General features: G+C 45.2%; 1 protein-coding gene across 2 annotated transcripts; it reads left to right on the top strand.

Moving 5' to 3' along the window:
- The first annotated feature begins 385 nt into the window (after positions 1-385).
- On the top strand, positions 386-23,099 carry LOC122928560 (solute carrier organic anion transporter family member 1A2-like). 2 transcript variants are annotated; one of them, XM_044281527.1, is made up of 15 exons: positions 386-476; positions 1,542-1,632; positions 2,262-2,403; positions 8,323-8,455; positions 8,915-9,021; positions 13,955-14,104; positions 16,458-16,556; positions 16,825-17,052; positions 17,660-17,824; positions 17,893-18,088; positions 18,748-18,910; positions 18,989-19,158; positions 19,451-19,515; positions 22,021-22,138; positions 22,636-23,099. In XM_044281527.1, exons 2-15 carry the CDS (start codon positions 1,546-1,548, stop codon positions 22,745-22,747), a joined length of 1,935 nt encoding a protein of 644 aa, XP_044137462.1. In that variant the 5' UTR covers positions 386-476; positions 1,542-1,545; the 3' UTR covers positions 22,748-23,099. The 2 variants fall into 2 exon arrangements, with proteins under 2 accessions (XP_044137462.1, XP_044137463.1); XM_044281528.1 differs by lacking the exon at positions 386-476 and adding an exon at positions 488-624.
- Positions 23,100-23,595: the final 496 nt, after the last annotated feature.

The raw sequence follows: 23,595 nt of genomic DNA, 5'->3' as shown, positions 1-23,595 counted from the left end.
TTTTTGTACTGATCAGTCACCATTGACTTAAAAAAATTTCAGTGACAGATTCGTTGTCTTCCGTTTTTATGACTGGACACAAAACCGCAGCTCGCAGCGGTTTTGTGTCTGGTCACAAAACAAAATGCTGACTGAACGGAAGACATCCTGATGCATCCTGAACGAATCTCGTTTCATTCAGAATGCATGAGGAATAAACGGATAAACTTTTTTTCTGGTTGCGAGATCCTCTGTCGGATCTCAATCCCGGAAAAAAAACAATGCAAGTGTGAAACAGGCCTTACACGTCATGTGTGTTAACTCTACTACATCTGTAATAGTAGTGTAATTGCTCCTCTCTCCTCACTCGCTCTGGTATGTGGCATCCTTCCAGTTCTCGCTTTTTCTTTATATAAGCAGTAAAAAGCCGGATCAAGGTCCAGGTCGGATGTTATCCCCAGCCTCGCAGGTCACACAGGGCTTTGCCGCTTTCCGCTGTGAGTAGATTTGTATTTAATTCTTCTAGGATTTCTCAGAGGTAACTGGGGAGGACCTTGTGGATTTCTGGGATCTGTGGTGTGACATTGTGGTTGGAGCTGAGGGCAGTGATTGCTGATGGGGAGGATTGTGGAGCAGCTGATAATCGTGAGTTTGATGTGTAATAGTGATGGCTCCGGCAGACTGCAGCGTGTAATTACATTCATTTATTACTAGATTGTATATGGACACACACAAATACTCCCATCATCCATGAGCCTGGGAGCTCATAATCTAATTTCTGTCTCACGCACAACGTATCACTCCCATTATCCTTGACCCAGAAAGCTCACAATCAAATTCGGATTTGCATTTAAGTGTATGTGAAATGTTAGTGTGTATGGGGTTAACCCTATCTTGACTGCAGTGTTGCTCACACATTATTTTCAACTGGATTTCACAATGACACAAATTGCTACGTGGCAGTTTGACCAAATCACGTCATGTCCGGCGGGGTCAGTGTTATCTTACCTGTCCACACCGCTGACCACCTCTCCGAATGTTACATTAAAGGGAACCTGTCACCAGTTTTATGGTGTCCTAACTAAGGGCAACATAAATAAGTGACTGATTCTCTTAGCAAAATGCTGGGTCACTTTCTTTAATTGACCCAGTCAATCTGCCAACATCTTGTATTGAAAAGCTCCAGCTGATAATGATGAGTCATGTATATTCATGAGCTCCTGACTCTCCCCGCCCACCTGCTGCTGAATGACAGTTTTGTCCCATATGAATCATCTGCAGGTGGGCAGGGGAGTGGCTATAGCTCTGAATTAAATATACGCTGGACTCAATGACATCACGCTGGACTCAAATCAGCAAATTAGCATGCGGCATCTTTGTGTGTATATTATGAGGTAACCATCCGTCACACCAGTAAGTGAATACATCTAAGGTACTTTTTTGTAGTTAATTATTGTATATAATTAGTTCGATTATAGTCAAATATCCACATGACAGGTTCCCTTTAAGGGTCTGTTCTGTTTACTATTTTCTTACACAAAGTTCATATTCTTTCTTATTAGACCAATGAGAAGTCGTCCAAACAAAGCAGTAAACATGTCACCAAATGCAACTCCAACTGCACAGAAGACGCGTCGTGTGTCCACACTGAAGGTGAGAACCGCTTGTGTATGCGAGAAGTTACTACAACTCTCGGCTGACAACCAACACAACCATCACGACAGCCTCCACTGACATCACTGAGTAGAATAGTAATATAATTACATTGTGATCAGACATGAGATCCACACACCTTATACTACCGTAACAGCTATTCCATCTATTACTGCTGACAACCAGCCTCTATATCATGTCTGAGAGGTTGTCACAGACCCGCCCCCTGTTACTGACATCACTGAGTATAATAGTAATATAATTACACTGTGATCAGACATGAGATCCACACACCTTATACTACAGTAACAGCTATTCCATCTATTACTGCTGACAACCAGCCTCTATATCATGTCTGAGAGGTTGTCACAGCCCCACCCCCTGTTACTGACATCACTAAATATAATAGTAATATAATTACATTGTGATCAGACATGAGATCCACACACCTTATACTACAGTAACAGCTATTCCATCTATTACTGCTGACAACCAGCCTCTAAATCATGTCTGAGAGGTTGTCACAGCCCCGCCCCCTGTTACTGACATCACTGAATTTAACAGTGTTTTTGGTGAAGTTTCTTCTTTACTATTCATTGCTCAAATTCTTTTATCCTCTTTATTTCCAGGTGTTCCTTTTCGCTCTTTCGTTCGCTTACATCACTAAGTCTCTAGCTCTTGTCTACTCTCGGAGTATGATCACACAGATTGAAAGAAGGTTTAACATTCCCTCTTCTCTGGTTGGAGTCATCGATGGAAGCTTTGATATTGGTAACGTAATAATGAAGAGTGGAGAGGGATGGCTAATATTTGTCTCTTTCCTCCTCCAAACAGCAGCGAGATCCATCCCCCAGCTGCAAAGTATAATTGGGGTCATTTATCAAACTGCTGTAAAGTAGAACTGGCTGTGTTGTCCATAGCAACCAATCAGATTCCACCTTTCATTTTTGACTGCTTCTTCGGAAAATGAAAGGTGGAATCTGATTGGTTGCTATGGGCAACTAAGCCAGTTCTACTTTACACCAGTTTTTTTTTTTTTTTTTTATTTGTATTTTTATTTTACAAACAATATAAAAGCAAATTTCTAATCACATATAATAGTCGCATATAGAACAATGTATCATATCCATGCCATAGAGCAGACACAAACAACAAAACATCTGTAGTCAGGACAGTCCAGCTCTAATAACAGTTCACAGGCATAGAATCCAAAGCCCCCCCCCCCCTGGCCCCCCCCCCCCCCCATTTCCACCTGGCTTGGTGTGGCCGCCGCGAGGGGCGGCGGAATATTCTTGCCCCCCTCATAAAAATTTTCATTCGAACCTTTACAGTTTCACACATGTTTTAGCGTGGGCTGTGTTGATAGAGTTTATCTTTTAGGAATATATAATGGTTTGTTAGGGTATATTTATGCAGTAGTCTCCACTAATTAATAATCATCAATTCTGATCAGAAATATTGCTGCTAGCTATTTCCCTTCTCTGTAGGCCCATTCCTATGGCATCGTTTAATCCGCGTCGTTTCATGCCCTCAAAGTGTGTTATTCTCGTCATTAAACTTTGCCAATCATTCATTGTTGGGGGTCTATCTTTCACCCACTGTCTCAAGATTATCACTTTGGCCAGTAGAAACCCCTTTAACCAATATGCCTGTTCATTTTTGGTGGTTTTGTTTTTGTACTCAGGAGGGAACAGTCCAAGAACAACTACTTGAATAGTCATGGGGGGACTATTCCTGCTGTTTGCCACCATTGTCTGAAATATGCAGCCCCAAAAGGTCCTAATAGCAGGGCAGTCCCACAGCATGTGTACAAGCCCTGCGGCTACACAAGAGCATTTAAGACAGCTAAATTCTTGACCCTTATTGATGTACATTTTAGATAACAGACTCGGAGTAACGTATAGGCGATGTATTATTTTAAATTGTATCAATCGGTGTTGTCGTGAAAGAGAGGCCTTCTTAATATTTTGATATATTTCCTGCCATTGTGAGGGGTTACATTCCCCGATATCTGTCTTCCATTTATCCACACTTTTAAATTTAGTGATGGTGCTTATTTCCTCGATGAATCTCCTATATATTAGTGAAATCTTAACTTTGTTCCCTACTATGTTATAACAAAATAATAAAAATCCCGGAGTAGCTTTTATCAGAGGTGTTTTTTTGAGAGTGTATGCTAGTGCGTGTTGTAGTTGACAATATCTATAGTGCTCTAGTGCAGTTATTGGTGCCTGTTGTATCAGTTCCCGTATTGGTTTGCTATTCCCTGTTGTGTATATATGTGAAAATAATGTAATACCTTTTCGAGTCCAGAATTCGTTTTCGTTAAGTGTCAAGAATTCAGTTAGGGCGGGGTTGTCCCATAGCGGGGAGAAGTCCAAAATTTGAGGGGCATGGATCAGTACCTTGATTTTATTCCAAACTTTCTGTAGCGCGGCTCCGATGGGGCAGGAGTAATCTGCACGCTGAAACAGCCCAGATTCCAGTATACTAAAAATGTTATTTGCGTGTAGTGGGCGTTGACCTAGGATATGTGATATTAATACTCCGTCCCCGACATTGACGCACCATTGTAATTGTGCACACAGATAATAGATTTGAAAATGGGGCAGGCCTAGGCCCCCATTACTTACGGCCATTCGCAAGTATTGTAGTTTAATGCGGACCCTTTTTCTGCCCCATATCAAATCATTTATCAGGCGATCAATCAGATTGAAGACACTATCCTCAATCCAAGCGGGGCAGGAGCTAACCGTGTACAATATCCAAGGTAACAAAACCATTTTAATCAGCGCAATCCTATTGATCTGCGAAAGTGGGAGTTTCTGCCACACTCTTATTTTGTCTTTTATTCTCCCCACTAAAGGGGAAATATTTAACTGATTATATTCCCTGATATTATTGCTGATTTTTATCCCGAGATAATCTAAATGATCTGTTGGGGGAATAATTCTGATCCTAAGATCGTTAGGGGGGGGCATCCGGTTCAGGGGGAAGAGTACAGACTTAAGCCAGTTTATCTCATACCCAGCAATTCTGCCGAATTCCTCTGTTATCCGCATAACATTGGGGACGCTTCTCCAACCATCGTTCAGGTAGAGTAAAACGTCATCTGCATATAAACAAATCTTATCGTCCGTCCCTCTCCCCCCGAAACCGGATATACCAGGTTCAGTCCGTATCCTGCAGGCAAGGGGTTCCATAAAGATTGAAAAGAGGAGTGGAGAAAGGGGGCAACCCTGACGTGTTCCCCGCTTTAGGGAGACGGCAGGGGTAAGCACCTCGTTAACCTTAATTCTAGCAGTTGCTTCACTATATAACAGTTTAACCCATCCAATAAATTCCTGGCCCAGATTCATCCTGTACATAACACGCCAGAGGAAGGGCCACTCGACCCGATCGAACGCCTTAGCGGCGTCCAGTGATAGGATCGAGCGGTCCTCCCCCCCGCCAATCTGAATATTAAGAAAGGTCCGCCGTATATTGGTCTGTATCTGTCGCCCAGGGATGAACCCTGTCTGGTCTACATGTATCAGGCGCGCTATTACTTTTTTTAGGCGGTTGGAAAGGACTTTTGCGATTATTTTATAGTCTGCATTAAGCAGTGATATTGGGCGATAGTCCTCAACTTTATTTCCCTTTTTCCCCTTTTTAAGGATCAATGTGACCGTTGCTTCGGTCAGAGACGGGGGCAGCTTTCCACATTTGCTAGACTCATTTAGGACCAGCAACAGTCCGGGCAAGAGCATCTCCGCATGGCGCTTATAAATGCCAAATGGGAGTCCATCCGATCCCGGCGCCGAAGAGCCCCGGGTCCCATGCAGGGCCATTTGTAATTCCTCCAAAGAAATGGGGGCGCACAAGGAAGCGGAATCGGAGTCCGACAGCACCGGGATCTTGACTTGTTCTAAAAAGTCATCTATTCTGGTCACTGTATCTACCACGCCGGATCGATATAAATTATCAAAGTGATTAAAAAACTCTGCTACCATCTCCATTCCTCTTTCCAATCTACGCCCATCCCCCGTCAGTATTTGTCTAATTCTTTGAGGGGGTTTTTGATTCGCTATGATAGAAACCAATAGCTTACTCGGGGTACCCGCCTCGCAGAAGTCTTTATAGCCCATAAAAAATAGTTGATTCTGTGCTTTTTCCTTCATAAAGGTAGTATAGTGGTCTTTGGCAGATTTTAGCTTAGTGCGCGTATTCAGATCATTCCGTACTCGGATACAGCCCTCCAGATATGCAATATTTGCCTCCAGCTTTTTTTGTTCAGCAAAAAAATCATTTTTTTTCTTTTTTATTCTGGAAAAATACAGCCCACGCATAAATGCCTTCATGGCATCCCAAACAAAATGGATGTGAGCTGTACCGATATTCTCTTGCCAAAATTGTGAAAGTTCTTTATCTATCCCAACGGAGTCATTTAGTATGGTTAGCCAGTGTTCGTTCAGTCTGAACGATCTGCTAATCCCGGTTTTTTGTCCGGTCTTCATCACCAGTAAGATCGGTGAGTGATCGGATATGCCATGGATCTCATACGTCATTTTTGAGATAGATTCAAGCATCTGCTCATTGGCCAAGGCCATATCGATCCTAGACATAGCGCTATACGCTTTGCTAAAGCAAGAGAACACCTGTTTGTTGCCGTAGAGCCATCGCCAAACATCGGTTAAACCCACCTCCTCACAAAACCCGCGAAATAGAGCGTGTTTATCCTGCGCACTTTTCCGGGCGGTTGAAAATCTATCCAGCGCCGGGTCAAGCACGCAGTTAAAGTCACCGCATATTAATATCGGGGATCGCTCTTTATTATGTATAAAAAGCGCCAGCTGCTTTAAAACTGTCATTGTAAACGGTGGGGGAATATACAAGAAAGCAAGGACGCACCTACTGCCATTCCATTGGGCAAAGAGGAAGATATATCTCCCATCTCTATCGATCGACTGGTCTAGCAGGATAAAGTCGATGCTATGATGTATATACACACTAATCCCTCGGGAATATGCCGAGAGACCAGAGTGAAATTGATGTCCTGCCCATCGCTTTATTAAATATTCAGGGATATTCGGTGTGGCATGCGTTTCTAATAAAGCAACTATTGCAGGGAGATGTCGAGTGATTAAATCAAAGACCACTACCCTTTTCATTCTATCAGCCAATCCACGCACATTCCATATCATGACTCTATTATTAGTCATATCATGAATTGTAGAGGAGGCGTCCGTCACCCCCCAAAGGCAGCCACAACCAAGCCAGGGTCCCCCCCCACCCATTATCCGCCCACACCCATTGACACCCACCCCCCAACAACCCCCTTACTGGTTCACTGATGCGAAACATCGTTGTCAACCTCTTACATTTCGCCCATCCGTCCATGGGGCGCCCACCGCTATTGCCCCAGCCCTAGGTTGGGAGGCATTACTGCCACATCAACCGAGGCCCGGCGTCTACACCCTAACAGAGTCTAGCCATTCTACGGTTTCTCTAGGGGAGTGGAAAAACATTACAGTGTCTCTATACACCACTCTTAACTTAGCGGGGTATAGCATTGAATATTTAATATTCCCCTCACGTAGTCTTTTCTTAATATCAAAATATTCCCTACGCTTACTTTGGGTATCCCTGGAAAAGTCAGGGTATATCTGTATCGAATATCCGTCGGGTGTAGTGTCAGCTAGATCTCTCTTACATCGAAGCACCCAGTCTCTATCCCTAGAGGAGAGTATCCTAATTAGGATGGCTCGGGGGGGGCCACCCGGCGGCGTCTTTTTTGCGGGGATTCTATGGGCTCTCTCCACACATAGTGCGGGAGTATCTCCATCGGATCCAAGCGTTTCAATTAACCATTTTTGCATAAACGCCACGGGGTTGCCCCCCTCTACTTTACACCAGTTTGATAAATGACCCCAAATGTTTCTACATTTCTGTCCATATAACATAAGAGTGGAGCTGCCTTTTCTAGTGGTTGTCTGGGATTTAGATATTGAGGCCTAGACTGAAGACATCAATAGCAGCTCTGGTGTTTGAAATAGGCGCTGGAATGACCCCTGTCCATTTTCAGGGTGTAGTTGGTTACTGCAGTGCTGCTCCCATTAAAGTGAATGAGAGCATCGCTGCAGTAACTAGTTTCATCCACTACACAATGGATGGCGCTGTGTAGTTCCAGAACTAATACAGAACAACTGATCGTCAGGGGTGCCAGGAGTCAGACCCCCACCCATTTGATATTGATGATCTATTCTAAGGATAGGCCATCAGTATAAAAAATCCTGGAGGACCCCTTTAAGGATGTTAGGAGTATGTTTACAATATTGCTGATAGGATCTCATCGCTGAGGAAATGTGGCTTAATTTACGTCCCTCATGTAACCATTTCAAAGACTCCGGTCCCGTTGTGATAAGATTGAGCCTTTAGGCTAGGGCTACACGGTGACATATTTTGCACGACAATAAGGCTACAACGACATTGCGACATGTGTCACGCGACACCAATGTCGTGTGACATTTTTTTTATAGTGATAGTCAACTTGGATGGATTTTTTGCGACTGTGGTGTCAAAGTCGCAGCATGTCGCAGAGCGACATCATTGAATATCATAAAAAAAAAAAAAGTTGGGCAACTTTTCTGTTACAAATGTCGCCACGTAGCCCTAGCCTTCATTTCTGATCCCTCATCTCTCTTATTATAGGTAACTTATTGGTCATTACCGTCGTCAGTTACTTTGGGGCGAAGCTGCATCGTCCTAAATTGATATCTATCGGATGTCTGATCATGTTCCTGGGAAGCTGCCTGACCGCAACGCCGCATTTCATAATGAGACGGTACGAACACGAATGCTGACTGGATAAAACATAGCGGCTCCATCGTGGGATTGCCCACTGAATTAAAAGTGGAGGAGAGGCTAAGAGCAACCTATCAGATCACTAGTAGATCAACAGTCACCAAAGGAGAAAAATGAAAGGTGGACTCTGATTGGTTGTTATGGGCAACTCTGCCTGTTTTCCATATTTTTTCGGTATACTTGTACCTTAAGAGCACCAAATCCTGCATAGAATACAGATACATGCTAACTTTCTGCTGCCCGCAGCCAACACTATGGGGCGCTCAGGGGCGTTTGTCCCTATTGTCCTATGTATAGACAGTATGCAGTATGCTCCTGAACTACCCCTACTGGTGGAAGTGGGTAATGCTCTCTGGCCAGGGGATACGGAGCTCCGAATCAGAAAAATATATCATACTGTGAAGACGCAGGCTTATAACGACATGATGATTACTCCTAGGTATCAGTATGAGGGACTGGACTCGTACTCATCAGATAACTCTACATCTCATGTACACCTGTGCCTGGCGAATCAAAGTCAAGCAGCTGCCCCTGACATTCCTGAAGGTGCGTTATTTTCTCTTATATGACTTTTTGTGCACATTTCAATTGAAGGCTATGAACAACTTCAATAGCATTTTTAATTATTGTATTTTGCTCATTTTGGGTCAGCTTTTCCTGTCCAGTTTCTGTGCATCTGCAGACTGGCAAGCTCTTCAGATCTGCTCCGAAGACTCAGAATGTGGCCCTTATCTCTGAACTCCTGGCAGCTCATAAACACACATTATAGCTAAACCCTTATCAGTTCGATAAGAATGTGCCTTTCATCGGGTGTCTATTAGCTGTCAGGAGTTCAAAAATAAGGTTGGATTGGGGGGCCTGGGACCCACCAGTAAAACTGATTCTGGGGGCTCCCCCTATGGCTACCAGACATTGAAATATTACTTGTTCATTTTCGAGCCTCATACACATGAAGCGGTCAGGAACAGAGCAGCGGCAGGACTGAAGACAGGTGAGTGTTGTTTTTAAGCAGTCAGGAACAAAGCAGAGGCAGGACTGCAGACAGGTGAGTGTTTTGAAACAGTCTGGAACAGAGCAGTGGCAGGACTGCAGACAGGTGAGTGTTTTCAAGCAGTCAGGAACAGAGCAGTGGCAGGACTGCAGACAGGTGAGTGTTTTCAAGCAGTCAGGAACAGAGCAGCGGCAGGACTGCAGACAGGTGAGTGTTTTCAAGCAGTCAGGAACAGAGCAGCGGCAGGACTGCAGACAGGTGAGTGTTTTGAAGCAATCAGGAACAGAGCAATGGCAGGACTGCAGACAGGTGAGTGTTTTGAAGCAGTCAGGAACAGAGCAGTGGCAGGACTGCAGACAAGTGAGTGTTTTGAAGCAATCAGGAACAGAGCAATGGCAGGACTGCAGACAGGTGAGTGTTTTGAAGCAGTCAGGAACAGAGCAGTGGCAGGACTGCAGACAGGTGAGTGTTGTTTTCAAGCAGTCAGGAACAGAGCAGTGGCAGGACTGCAGACAGGTGAGTGTTTTGAAGCAGTCAGGAACAGAGCAGCGGCAGGACTGCAGACAGGTGAGTGTTTTGAAGCAGTCAGGAACAGAGCAGTGGCAGGACTGCAGACAGGTGAGTGTTTTGAAGCAGTCAGGAACATAGCAATGGCAGGACTGCAGACAAGTGAGTGTTTTGAAGCAGTCAGGAACAGAGCAATGGCAGGACTGCAGACAAGTGAGTGTTTTGAAGCAGTCAGGAACAGAGCAATGGCAGGACTGCAGACAGGTGAGTGTTTTGAAGCAGTCAGGAACAGAGCAGTGGCAGGACTGCAGACAGGTGAGTGTTTTGAAGCAGTCAGGAACAGAGCAGTGGCAGGACTACAGACAGGTGAGTGTTGTTTTGAAGCAGTCAGGAACAGAGCAGCGGCAGGACTGCAGACAGGTGAGTGTTTTGAAGCAGTCAGGAACAGAGCAGTGGCAGGACTGCAGACAGGTGAGTGTTGTTTTGAAGCAGTCAGGAACAGAGCAATGGCAGGACTGCAGACAGGTGAGTGTTTTGAAGCAGTCAGGAACAGAGCAGTGGCAGGACTACAGACAGGTGAGTGTTATGAAGCAGTCAGCAACAGAGCAACGGCAGGACTGCAGACAGGTGAGTGTTTTGAAGCAGTCAGGAACAGAGCTGCGGCAGGACTACAGACAGGTGAGTGTTGTTTTCAAGCAGTCAGGAACAGAGCAGCGGCAAGACTGCAGACAGGTGAGTGTTTTCAAGCAGTCAGGAACAGAGCAGCGGCAGGACTACAGACAGGTGAGTGTTTTCAAGCAGTTAGGAACAGAGCAATGGCAGGACTGCAGACAGGTGAGTGTTTTCAAGCAGTCAGGAACAGAGCAATGGCAGGACTGCAGACAGGTGAGTTGTTTTCAAGCAGTCAGGAACAGAGCAGCGGCAGGACTACAGACAGGTGAGTGTTTTCAAGCAGTCAGGAACAGAGCAGTGGCACGACTGCAGGCAGGTGAGTGTTGTTTGGAAGTAAGGAAAAGTACAATGCCTAGCAGGTCCTGAAAGTCTGCATCTGACAGGGCATTCTGGGAGTAGTAATTTCTGTTGGGGAAGACAAGAAGAATGTATAACTTTCTGGGAAGGGGGCTTATTTTTTCACAGTAAATAGCTATTTTAGTTTGGGGACTGGCCCTCGGCCTTCTTATCTCATACAGACCAGAGTATGAGGGTCAGAAGGGATGTCTCCTGTCACTGTGTGCAGCGTCAGCGTTCACAGACACAAGTCAGGTGGAGGAGCTGGGCCCCACAGTGGAAAAGGATGGGCCCGCTCTGCAGCCATACTGGATGCAAGTGGCGAGATATCATATCTGCCACTTGTTCTCTTTCCCCCTCCCCAAGTCCCACACAAACCTGCCTTGTCAACACTAATGACGGCCCCAGCAAGTACATCAGCAGTGCGGCACCCAACCAGCTGGCAGTTGTTTATGTACATACACTGGCAGCAGCTGGGCCCCTCAGAAGTATTTACAAGTCAGTGAAATCTAGGGCCTACCAGGGGGATCCACAGGCTCCCTGATGGGCCAGTCCTAGCCTTCTGACGGATTCAAGGTACAACAGAATGCAGGCCAGTCAGCAGATACACTAAAATGAGGGCTGTAGAACAAAAACTGTGAAAGTTTCTAATAAAGGCCAATTTAAAAAATGGATATTTTTAGCCTAAAATGAAAAAAACTGCAATGCTAAAAAAACTGCCAAGCTGCCCATAGCCTTTGTGTCACCCAGGAAATGATTTGCAGTGGCCACACAATACATGGGGGGGGGGCACCTTATACCACTTTGAGAAAAAAAAAATGTTTTTATTCCATCAGATATTTTGTGTGTTTAGAAAATGCATGTCTGCTATGTGGGGAATTGAGGGGACTGGGTGGGATTGGGTGTGCATACATCCAGAGCCACACTCACAGTTCTGCTTTACATCATGCCTTATACTCCAGTCACATCCAGAGCCACACTCACAGTTCTGCTTTACATCATGCCTTATACTCCAGTCACATCCAGAGCCACATTCAGTATTCTGGTCACAATTCTGCTGTCTTTATCATGGTTTACCCTGCAGTCACAGCAAGAGCTGCATGCACAATTCTGCTGTTACATCATATTTGCTGAATAGATTGTGTGTTTAATTGCTGTTTGGTATTTTCCAGTCTATGGCTCTCAATCTGTCGCATAACCATAACCCTCAGCATGCACAAATAGCCTTTAATATTGAAAGCAGTAATTTCCAACCTCTAGTCCCATCCTAGGGGCTCAATACCTGAAAAAAAGTATCAGTTTTAACCTAATGCATTCTGAATAGAGAGCATTCCGTTCAGGATGCATCAGTTCAGTCCCTCTTACGTTTTTTGGACGGAGAAAATACCGCAGCATGATGCAGTTTTCTCTGCGGCCAAAAATACTGAACACTTGCTGGAATGCCGGATCCGGCATTAATTTACATTGAAGTATGTTAATACCGGACCATTAAGTGTTCCAGCAAAACTGATTCGGATTTCCGGTCTGCGCATGCGCAGACCTTTAAAAATGCAAAAGAAATTCATACCGGATCCGTTTTTCCAGATGACACCGGAGAGACGGATCCGGGATTTTCAATGCATTTGTCCGACGGATCTGCATCCGGATCCGTCTGACAAATGCCATCTGTTTGCCCGGAGCTGCCTGCCAGAATCCTCTGCCGCAAGTGTGAAAGTACTCTTAGGCCCCTTTCACACGGGCGACTTTTCCGTGCGGGTGCGATCCGTGCGGCGAACGTATGGCACCCGCACTGAATCCTGACCCATTCATTTCTATGGGGCTGTGCACATGAGCGTTGTTTTTAACGCATCACTTGTACGTTCAGTGCAAATCGCAGCATGCTCTATAATGTCAGATTTTGACGTGACGCAGGCCCCATAGAAGTGAATGGGGTGTGTGAAAATCGGATGGCATCCGCAAGCAAGTACGGATGCCATGCGATTTGCACGCATGGTTGCTAGGAGACCATCGGGATGGAGACCCGATCATTATTATTTTCCCTTATAACATGGTTATAAGGGAAAATAATAGCATTCTGAATACAGAATGCATAGTAAACCAGCGCTAGAGGGGTTAAAATAAAATAAAATAAAAAATAATTTAACTCACCTTAGTCCACTTGTTCGCGAAGCCGGCATCTCCTTGTGTCTCCGCTGCTGATGAACAGGACCTGGGATGAGCTGCTCCATTAAATAGAGCTTAAGGACCTTCGATGACGTCACTCCGGTCATCACATGATCTTTTACCATGGTGAATCACCATGGTAAAAGATCATGTGACGTACCATGTGATGACCGGAGTGACGTCATCGAAGGTCCTTAACCGGTATTTAATGGAGCAGTTCATCCCAGGTCCTGTTCATCAGCAGCGGAGACACAAGGAGATGCCGGCTTCGCGAGCAAGTGGACTAAGGTGAGTTAAATTATTTTTTTATTTTATTTTAACCCCTCTAGCGCTGGTTTACTATGCATTCTGTATTCAGAATGCTATTATTTTCCCTTATAACCATGTTATAAGGGAAAATAATACAATCTTCAGAACATCAATCCCAAGCCCGAACTTCTATGAAGAAGTTCGGGTTTGGGTACCAAACATGCGCGATTTTTCTCACGCGAGTGCAACGCATGACAATGTTTTGCACTTGCGCAGAAAAAATCGCGCATTTTCCCGCAACGCACCCGGCTCTTAGCCGGGCCAAAAAAATGACGCCCGTGTGAAAGAGGCCTTAGTGATATGCTATTCAGTATAAGTGGCTGTACTTGTAGCAGTGACTAGAGCCTCTCCTAGACATTGGGTGTATGTGCCACATGGGCAGGGGGAATGGTACGATCAGACTGGGGTAAGGAAGCAAAGCTTCTCCTGCAGTGTTATATGTAGGGTCACGCTCACGCTCCCGCCTGTATCGGATGCATAACCACCTTTGTCTGTGACCAGTGTGCCAAGCAGGATCCTCCGAGTCTCTGATGTGGATTTTCGTTCTCATTGGAAATATCCTGCAAGGGATGGGAGAAACTCCTATCGAACCTCTCGGACTGTCGTATGTGGATGACTTCGCCAAAGAAGAGAATTCTCCATTTTATATTGGTAAATGATAAGTAACAAAGGAAATCCCAGAAAAATCGGTGTAAAACATTTATCAGGGGGTTAAATCTGAGTCACAACATGTCTTATACTCTACTCCCATCTAGAGCCTCAGTCACAATTCTGCTCATACAGGCATCACGTCTTATACTCCAGTCACATCCAGAGCTGCTGGTTACCACTTGGAAACAGTCAGCATTGTGCAGACTGTCACCCAATAATGCCCTGCACGGCAGACTCCCATATTCGGGGAGTTGTATTCTTTCTTAGACTATACTGCCGTAATGCTCCATCACTCTCCTAATAACAGCAGACGCTGGACCCACAGGGAATAGCCGGGAAAACTGGACTCAGAGCTCGAGGGAAACCAGAAGCGGTCACATCATAGAACATAACCGGATGTCACAGCAGCTATTAAAGGGGACCCCAGCCTATAACACACACAATTGATGATTCTGCGGCATATTCTGTAAAAATATTTTTATAAAGAGCCACAAAGGATTCAAAAGAAAACATAGTAACCCTCACCGATCCCCCCAGCACTGCCGCTCTGACACCGGTCCGGTCCCTGCTATTCTTCACTTCCTGGTCCCAGCTCAACATGCCAGAAATGCCAAGAAGGCCCCCTCAGCCAATCACTGCCTGAGACGGGTGACTGCTGTGGCCAGTGATTGGTTGAGCAGGCTTTTCCTGGCACTTCCAGCAGGTTGAGCCAGGACCAGGAAGTGAAGAGCAGCAGGAACTGCACTGGTGGGGGATCGTTGAGGGTGACTATGGTTTATTAATATTTTTTACTTTTAACACATTGTGGATCTAAAATGAAATTTCCCTAGAATCCCCAATTATAAGTAACTCCAGGCAAGAAGGTTGCATTCCCCGTTAAAGAGGACCTGTCCCCGCTCTTGACATGCCTGTTTTAGTAACTACTTGCATTCTTCACGTAATACCAATTCTAAAGAATCTATTCTTATGACTCTATGTTGTGCCATCCCTATATTATTCCTGCTAGAAGCTATGAATAAGCTTGCAATAAAGGTACAGATGGTTAACTTATTACCAGTTAAAGGGGTTGTCCGGGTTCAGAGCATACCTCCATTTTCACCCAGGCAGCCCCCCTGACTTGAGCATCGGAGCAGTTCATGCTCCGATGCTCTCCTTTGCCCTGATCTAAATCGCGCAGGGCAAAGGCATTTTCAGGAGTTCCTTTAAGGAGTGGTGTCCCTGCACAGTCTGACACTGGCAGCACTGATTGGATAGTGGCAGATCATGCCAGAACACACACCCAACTGGTAACACCCAGATGTACCTTCGTTGCAGACTGCCTGCAATTAATTCATACACTTCTAATAGGAATAATAGAGCAACAGCACACCATAGAGTCATAAGAATAGAGGCTCTAGAATTATTATTACACAAGGAATGCAAGTAGTTACTAAACCAGACGTGTCCGGAGAGGCGTAAGAGAGTGAAGTAGTAAGTTACTTCCCTGTCGCTGTGTCAGTGTGAGTGGTGGACGCTCTGTGCTTGGCTCCCATCGTCTTTGATGATTTTTAAGGTGACTTGTCTTTTCCTAGAGGATTATCGGCTTTAAGTGTGATAATCCCAGAAACTTGTGAAAAACGTACATTGCCCCATTGAGACGTTTTAGCAGCTAATAAAATGAGAAAATGATACAGAGTGACAATAGTTAGGATGTAACAAATGAGGGTTCCAGTGACCTGGCCGTCACCACTGAGGTGGAGAGGATTGTGGCGATGAAGATGATGGTGGTGATGATGCAGAGTGTGATAATAATGAAGATAATGATGATGGTGGTAGTGAAGATGACAGTGGGAAAGATGATGACTGATCATAATATCAATGGTAAGGAATCCTTATCATCGTTATCATAATCAGTCATCATCTTCCTTACTAAGGCCTCATTCACACGACCGTATGTATTTTGCGGTTCGCAAAAAACGGATCCGACAAAAATATGGATGACGTCCGTAGTGCATTCTGTATTTTGCGGAACAGAACAGCTGGCCCCTAATAGAACAGTCCTATCCTTTTCCGTAATGCGGACAATAATAGGACATGTTCTATTTTTTTTGTGGAACGGAAATACGGACATACGGAAACGGAATGCACACGGAGTAACTTCTGTTTTTTTGCCTATCCATTGAAATGAATGGTTCCGCATATGGTCCACAAAAAAAAAAAAAACGGAAAAGACACGGAAGGAAAATGTGTTTGTGTGCATGAGCCTTAAGGATGATGTGGAGGGTGATGATAATTATGTGGAAGATTACGGTGGTGAAGATGATGGTGGCAGTTGTCTTATGGCGCCAGTTACTGGGCTTCTTGTCTCCTGCAGGCATCGTACAGACCCTGTCCATTGTGGGACCGCTCCTCGGCTCTCTCATGGCTTCCTTCTGTGCACAGCTCTTTGTGGACATCGGTTTCATAAATCTTGGTAATTAACTTTTCTTATTTCTTATTTTTTTGTTACAATCTTAAAGGGCCAGTAATCCTAAAATCTAGATTTTATAAGGGCGCAGCTCTCATAGGGGCTGATATTAACCACACATGACGGTTGCACCAATTCCTCCTGTTCAGGGTGGGGCAGGGTGTGACCCATTGTGATTTTTGTTCTTGGGACCCCTGTATGCACCATCGCAATACACCCCCTCCCATCATGGAGGTGTGAGAAAAGCTAATGTCATCTGTTTTCTTTCTTGCAGATGAGGTTTTCATAAGTCCAACAGACACCCGCTGGGTGGGGGCCTGGTGGTTGGGATTCCTGGTCAGTGGGGTCTTGAATCTCCTTGCTGCTGTCCCTTTCTGCTTCATCCCAAAAACTTTGCCCAAGGAGGGACAGAAGGATCAGTCTGAACTGAGGGAGACGCTTCAGCCCCAAATTACGGATGAAAGAACAGAGGGTGACAAGGCAAAAGAAATCACAGCGCAAGGTGCAAATATTCTGCAATGTAGTCAGAATGCATGTCTTTTTTTCCCAGAGCTGCAGACACAATTCTGGTTTTGTATCACATCCTGTACTCCAGTCACATCCACAGCTGCAGTCACAATCCTGCTTCTGCTTTAGTTAAGCAACTATTAGGTTCTTGGTGAGGAAAGAGCGGGGTAAAATTTGGCATAGTGTGCCCTGGTAATGTTTATAATCTATGAGTGAAAAGTAGAACATCATGGTGCCATCCAGTGACTACATAAATAGTGAACACATTGGCCACGCAGACCCCAGACAGGGCTGAAATAACGCTATATTGTGCCCCCACAGTATGGTCAAACAGCACACACACAACTTCGTATTTTGCCATATATTGCTCACATAGTGCTGCACTTTACTGCATAAAGAAAACACTGCCCATCTATTGCCATACTATGTCCACATAGAACCCTGCCCAGAGACCACCATTGAGGCGTTCCTCACAAATGACCAGATCTTCAGAACTAGGGATAATGGAGGAGAGGTCCTTTAGGAGGGATGTTTGGGGTAGGTTTGACCCTATAAACCTGAGCTGACATATCCTCTGTGACACTTCTCTCTTCATCTCACAGGATTCCTCATATTCCTTAAGAATCTTCTGAAGAATAAGGTCTACATGCTGTTTTTGCTGGTGACGGTCATTCAGTTCAGTGGATTTGTGGGGTTCATGTCGTTCATGCCCAAATACCTGGAGCAGCAGTATGGAAAATCTGCATCGGAAGCCATCTTTCTCATAGGTATGTGGAAATTAGAATAGGGTTAATCTAGCGGATAATGAGTGACATCACACCCCATCTCTTGGCAGGAGTGTACAGTATCCCCGTCATTGGAGTTGGCTACTTCTTGGGGGGATTTGGCATGAAAAAATTCAAAACGTCAACATTCATGGCGGCAAAGCTGGGTCTTGGCACATCGATCACAGAATATCTGCTGTACCTGCTGGCATTTATCCTATTGTGCAAGAACGCGTCGATGGCCGGGCTGACTGTGACCTACGATGGGTGAGCGACCAGTGGCAAGAAAGCCTGAGGCACCTTAATAACTCTATTCTGTCCCTCAAGTATCAGTGTGTCATCGTCCTGTCCCTTAAGTGCAAGCATGTCACTGTACTGTCCCCAAGTGTCAGTGTGTCATTACTCTGTCCCCCAAGTGTCAGTGTGTCATTACTCTTTCCCCCAAGTGTCAGTGTGTCACTGCCCTGTCCCCCAAGTGTCAGTGTGTCATTATTCTGTCCCCCAAGTGTGTGTGTCATTACTCTGTCCCTCATGTTTCAGTGTGTCACTGCCCTGTCCCCCAAGTGTCAGTGTATTACTGCCCTGTCCCCCCCAAGTGTCAGTGTGTCATTATTCTGTCCCCCAAGTGTGAGCGGGTCACTGTCCTGTCCCAAGTGACAGTGTGTCATTACCCTGTACCACAAGTTGTCCTGTCCCCCAAGTATCCATAAGTCATTGTCCTGTCCCCCATAAGTCATTGTCCTGTCCCCCGGGACAGCCTGCCAGATCAGGTTACTTGTGATGTGAATGTGGCCTTAAAAAGATGAAAAGTCTAACTTCAAGTAAGATGTGCCAAATCTATCACACAACGTGCCACTGATGAATCTTGTGACAGCGGGCTCTCAGTTCAAGCTGTGGGCTAATGTGGGATTTCTCTACATTTCCAGGGTTGAGAAAGTTTCTTACCTGGAGAACCTAACATCTGGGTGTAACGTGAACTGCGGTTGCACCAGTGATGTGTGGGACCCCGTGTGTGGGGATAATGGGGTGGGCTACCTGTCCGCCTGCCTGGCTGGATGCTCATCATCTACAGGGAGTGGGCAGGATGTGGTAAGATCTCCAGCAAGGTGTCCACCATTGCCTAATCTTGTCCGTTTCTGCCCTAATGCTGTTCTCTTTCCTTTCAAGCTTTTCCACAACTGCAGCTGCATCCAGTCCGTCAATGGCTCCGCCACACTGGGACAGTGTCCACGGGAGGAGGCGTGCGACACCATGCTGCTCTATTTCATGATCCTTAATCTTGTCTGCTGCTTCATCTACTCCCTGGGGGCCATGCCTGGATACATGGTGCTCATCAGGTGAAAATTCCAGATGGAACTTTTTTCCTGCTTCAGGAAAAGGAGCGCTCTAACACAGACCATGCAACCTACAGCACCTTATCTGTCACTCAGGAGTGCGGGAAAGCTGGGTGAAAGCCTCTCAGTCACACTGGTTGTGTCTTAGCTTTTCCATCCACTTGTCTCCAGGTCTCATGATTTGGGGGGGTCCTCAGTGTGGGTGGGCACGCTCTGTACTGAACCCCTGTTACATGTGACATTACTGACACTTTTTAGTGGTTTGTTACTGATGTTCAGTGTCTTCATCTTCTAGGAGTCTGACCCCAGAAGAAAAGTCTTTTGGTCTCGGTCTCCATCTCCTGGCAGCTCGAGCGCTTGGTAAGTGTCTTATCGCATTCTCTCCTGGCTTCTTGGCTGGAGACATCTTATTAAAGGTACCCGTACACATCTCTCAAAAATGAGATCACTCAACCTTCTCCCAGTGTCTCTGAACATATATGGCCTAACAGCAGTAACAATCCAATATGGTCTAACGTGTGTATGGCTTACAATCTATGAGGAATTGGGGTGACACATGAGGTAGTTGATTGTGATAAGTAGGATTTGAGCCATTATCGAACAGACAGGAGTGGTGCCGGCCGATCTGCTTTGGGTTTGGGACTACTAGAGGATAGAGTTTAGGCCAGCGGAGTTGGTGGGGGAGGTTTAGTCTGGAAAAAAATAGGTAGCTTGATAAGCCTGCCTGAAAAGATGTGTTTTTAAAGGCACGTTTGAAGGTGGAGAAGTTGTGGATTGACCTAGTATTCCAGGGCAGAGTATTCCAGAGAGTAGGTGCAGCTCGGGAAAAGTCTTGAAGACAGGAGTGAGAGGTACGAATTATGGAGGTTATTAATCTTAGGTCGCTAACAGAACGGAGAGCACGAGTATCGTGGTAGATGGAGATAAGGGAGGAGCTATATGGAGGTGCAGCACTGTGGAGAGCTTTGTGGATAAGGGTCAGAAGTTTGAACTGTATTCTGTGGTGGATGGGCAACCAGTTACATAGTTAATACGGTTGAAAAAAGACAAACGTCCATCAAGTTCAACCAAGGGATAGGTGGGGAAGTGAATCCCAGAAGGAAGTGAGACTCAGATTTCTACACGTTTTCATAAGCATTTATGTTTTTTACTTTTAAGAATTCGTCTAAACCCTTTTTGAAACTGTCCACTGTTCCTGCTGTGACCATGTCCTGAGGAAGTCTATTCCACAGTTTCACAGTTCTTACAGTAAAGAAGCTTTGACGCTTCTGGAGACTGAACTTTTTCTTCTCCAGTCGGAGGCACTGTCCCCTTGTCTTTTGAACACATTTTACATGGAACAGCTTTTCACCGTATTTTTTGTATGGCCCATTATACTTGTACAGGTTAATCAGTGTCCCCCCTCAGATGTCTCTTCTCAAGACTAAATAAATTCAATTCTTTTAATCTTTCTTCATAACTAAGACCCTCCATTCCCCTTATCAGTTTAGTCGCTCTCCTCTGTACTTTTTCCAGCTGCAGTGCATTCTTTTTTTATGTACTGGTGCCCAGAACTGGACTGTGTATTCCAGATGAGGCCGCACCAGCGCTTTGTAAAGTGGTAGTATTACATCCAGTGAAGTGACTGGCACAGACTAGTAGCATCAGTGTAGCGGTTGGATGGATAGATGAGCCTGGCTGCAGTATTTAGAACAGACTGAAGGGGGGAGAGTTTAGTGAGAGGGAGACCGATTAGTAATGCGCTGCTGTAGTCAAGACGAGAATGAATCAAGGCAACAACAAGAGTTTTTGGCTGTTTCCACCGTAAGAAAAGGGCGGATTCTGGCGATATTCTTGAGGTGCAAACGACAAGAGCGTGTAAGTCATTGAATATGGGGAACAAAGGAAAGATCAGAGTCAAATGTGGCCCCAAGACAGCGGGAGTTATGTAGCACAGGAGTTATGATAGTGCTGCAGACCAAAATTGAAATATCAAGTTTAGGTTAGTTAGTAGATGGGGGAAAGACAAGAAGTTCTGTTTTTGGGAGGTTCAGTTTTAGATACAGAGAGGACATGATGTTAGAGACAGCTGCCAGACAATTACTGATGTTTAGCAGTAAAGCAGGGGTGATGTCAGGGGATGAAGTGTATAGTTGGGTGTATAGTTGGGTGTCGTCAGCATAGAGATGGTATCGAAAGCCAAATCTACTGATAGTCTGTCCGATGGGGGCTGTATAGAGGGAGAAGAGTAGAGGACCTAGTACTGAGCCCTGAGAAACACCGACATCAAGAGGAAGAGGAGAAGAAGAGCCAATGAATGATACACCAAAGGAGCGGCCAGAGAGATAGGAAGAGAACCAAGAGAGAGCAGTGTCCTTAACACTGCAGAGAGATCCAGCAGAATAAGTAGCGAATAGTCACCAAATCTAATATGGTCTAACGTGTGTATGACGTGTCTGTAAATCCAATATGGTCTAACGTGTGTATGACGTGTCTGTAAATCCAATATGGTCTAACGTGTGTATGGCGTGTGTGTGTAAATCCAATATGGTCTAACGTGTGTATGGCATGTGTGTAAATCCAATATGGTCTAACGTGTGTGTAAATCCAATATGGTCTAACGTGTGTATGGCGTGTTTGTAAATCCAATATGGTCTAACGTGTGTATGGCGTGTCTGTAAATCCAATATGGTCTAACGTTTGTATGGCGTGTGTGTAAATCCAATATGGTCTAACGTGTATATGGCATATGTGTAAATCCAATATGGTCTAACGTGTATATGGCGTGTCTGTAAATCTTTCATCAGACAATCATTAGTTCAGGCATCAACCTACTTCTGTCTAATGTCTTGGTCGCCATAACTGGGGCAGTCTTTTAAATTACAGGAGGAATTCCCTCCCCCATTTATTATGGAGCAGCAATTGACACAACCTGTATAAAGTGGGGGACCACTAGCTGTAAGGAGCCGGGGGCCTGCCGCATGTACGACACCGATGCCTACAGGTAATGACAAAACGTGACAACTCCTCCAGTGACATCCCCGCTCCACGTCGGATGTAACAAGATACACCTCCATATAATTGTGCTCATCTCTATCTTTACTTATATCATGTCCTACACTCCAGTCATATCCAAAGGTACAATCGCTGCTGTTGTATCAGGTATTAGCCAGACAGTGTATTGTCATCCAGACTTACTGAGAGCAGCGGGTTCGGCCAACAGTCTAATGTGTCTGGCCAGCAACTACAGAATGTGTATGGGAGCCTTTATACTCCAGTCACATCCAGAGCTGCACAAACAATTCTGCTATGTCTGCATGTCTTCCTCCAGTCACATCCAGAACTGCAGTCATAATTCTGCTGTTACACCATGCCCCATACTCCAGTCACATCACAGTAGAATTGTGATGGCAGCTCTGGCTGTGACTGGAGGATGTGGGTTCCAATTTAAAGCCCATTTTTACAATTCTTAAAGATGACGTGTGTTCCTCCATCTTTCAGAAACCTCTTTATAGGGATCCCTACAGTATTGCGCTTTGTGTCGTACATCCCCTGCATTTTCATCCTCCTCGCCCTCAGACGCACGTCCACCCGGACACAGGATGGGAAATAGAGACTCCTGATACATTGTACATAGACAAGGACAGATGCGCAGACCATCCCTGCGTCCTCATCAAAGGTCACATGGTTGCTTCATACATTTCTACAGGAGAATGAATTTGCTGGAGCCTGGAATGTCACAGAAGATGTGGAAGATAGAGGACTCTACTAGTATGTTATGATGCTGGATAGGGGACCACAGTCCCAATATTGGGGGGATGAAAAGAAGTTGGACAGATGTGTGGGGTAACAGCAGGACGTAACACACAATGACAGGACACCTCCACCACAACTGTCACAGTTACATCAACCTTCAGACTTGTCTACAAATAAATTGTCAATTGGTGGCGTCATCAACATCGTTATCAGCAGCAATGTATCTTCCTTCTCACATTAGGAGCCTAGTAACATACAGGGTGGGCCATTTATATGGATACACCTTAATAAAATGGGAATGGTTGGTGATATTAACTTCCTGTTTGTGGCACATTAGTATATGTGAGGGGGGAAACTTTTCAAGATGGGTGGTGACCATGGTGGACATTTTGAAGTCGGCCATTTTGAATCCAACTTTTGTTTTTTCAATAGGAAGAGGGTCATGTGACCACATCAAACTTATTGGGAATTTCACAAGAAAAACAATGGTGTGCTTGGTTTTAACGTAACTTTATTCTTTCATGAGTTATTTACAAGTTTCTGACCACTTATAAAATGTGTTCAATGTGCTGCCCATTTTGTTGGATTGTCAATGCAACCCTCTTCTCCCACTCTTCACACACTGATAGCAACACCGCAGGAGAAATGCTAGCACAGGCTTCTAGTATCCGTAGTTTCAGGTGCTGCACATCTCGTATCTTCACA

The sequence above is a fragment of the Bufo gargarizans genome, chromosome 2 (assembly GCF_014858855.1).
Source record: "Bufo gargarizans isolate SCDJY-AF-19 chromosome 2, ASM1485885v1, whole genome shotgun sequence".
NCBI lineage: Eukaryota > Metazoa > Chordata > Amphibia > Anura > Bufonidae > Bufo > Bufo gargarizans.
Note: the sequence above shows the minus strand (reverse complement) of the source record. Positions and strands in the feature narration are given on the sequence as shown.

Coding starts and splice junctions, on each gene's coding strand:
- LOC122928560 (XM_044281527.1), top strand. CDS start 1,546: ATGAGAAGTCGTCCAAACAAAGCAGTAAACATGTCACCAAATGCAACT. Junction 9,022..13,954: donor TGCCCCTGACATTCCTGAAG/GTGCGTTATTTT, acceptor GTCTGTGACCAG/TGTGCCAAGCAGGATCCTCC. Junction 18,911..18,988: donor CAGGGAGTGGGCAGGATGTG/GTAAGATCTCCA, acceptor TTTCCTTTCAAG/CTTTTCCACAACTGCAGCTG.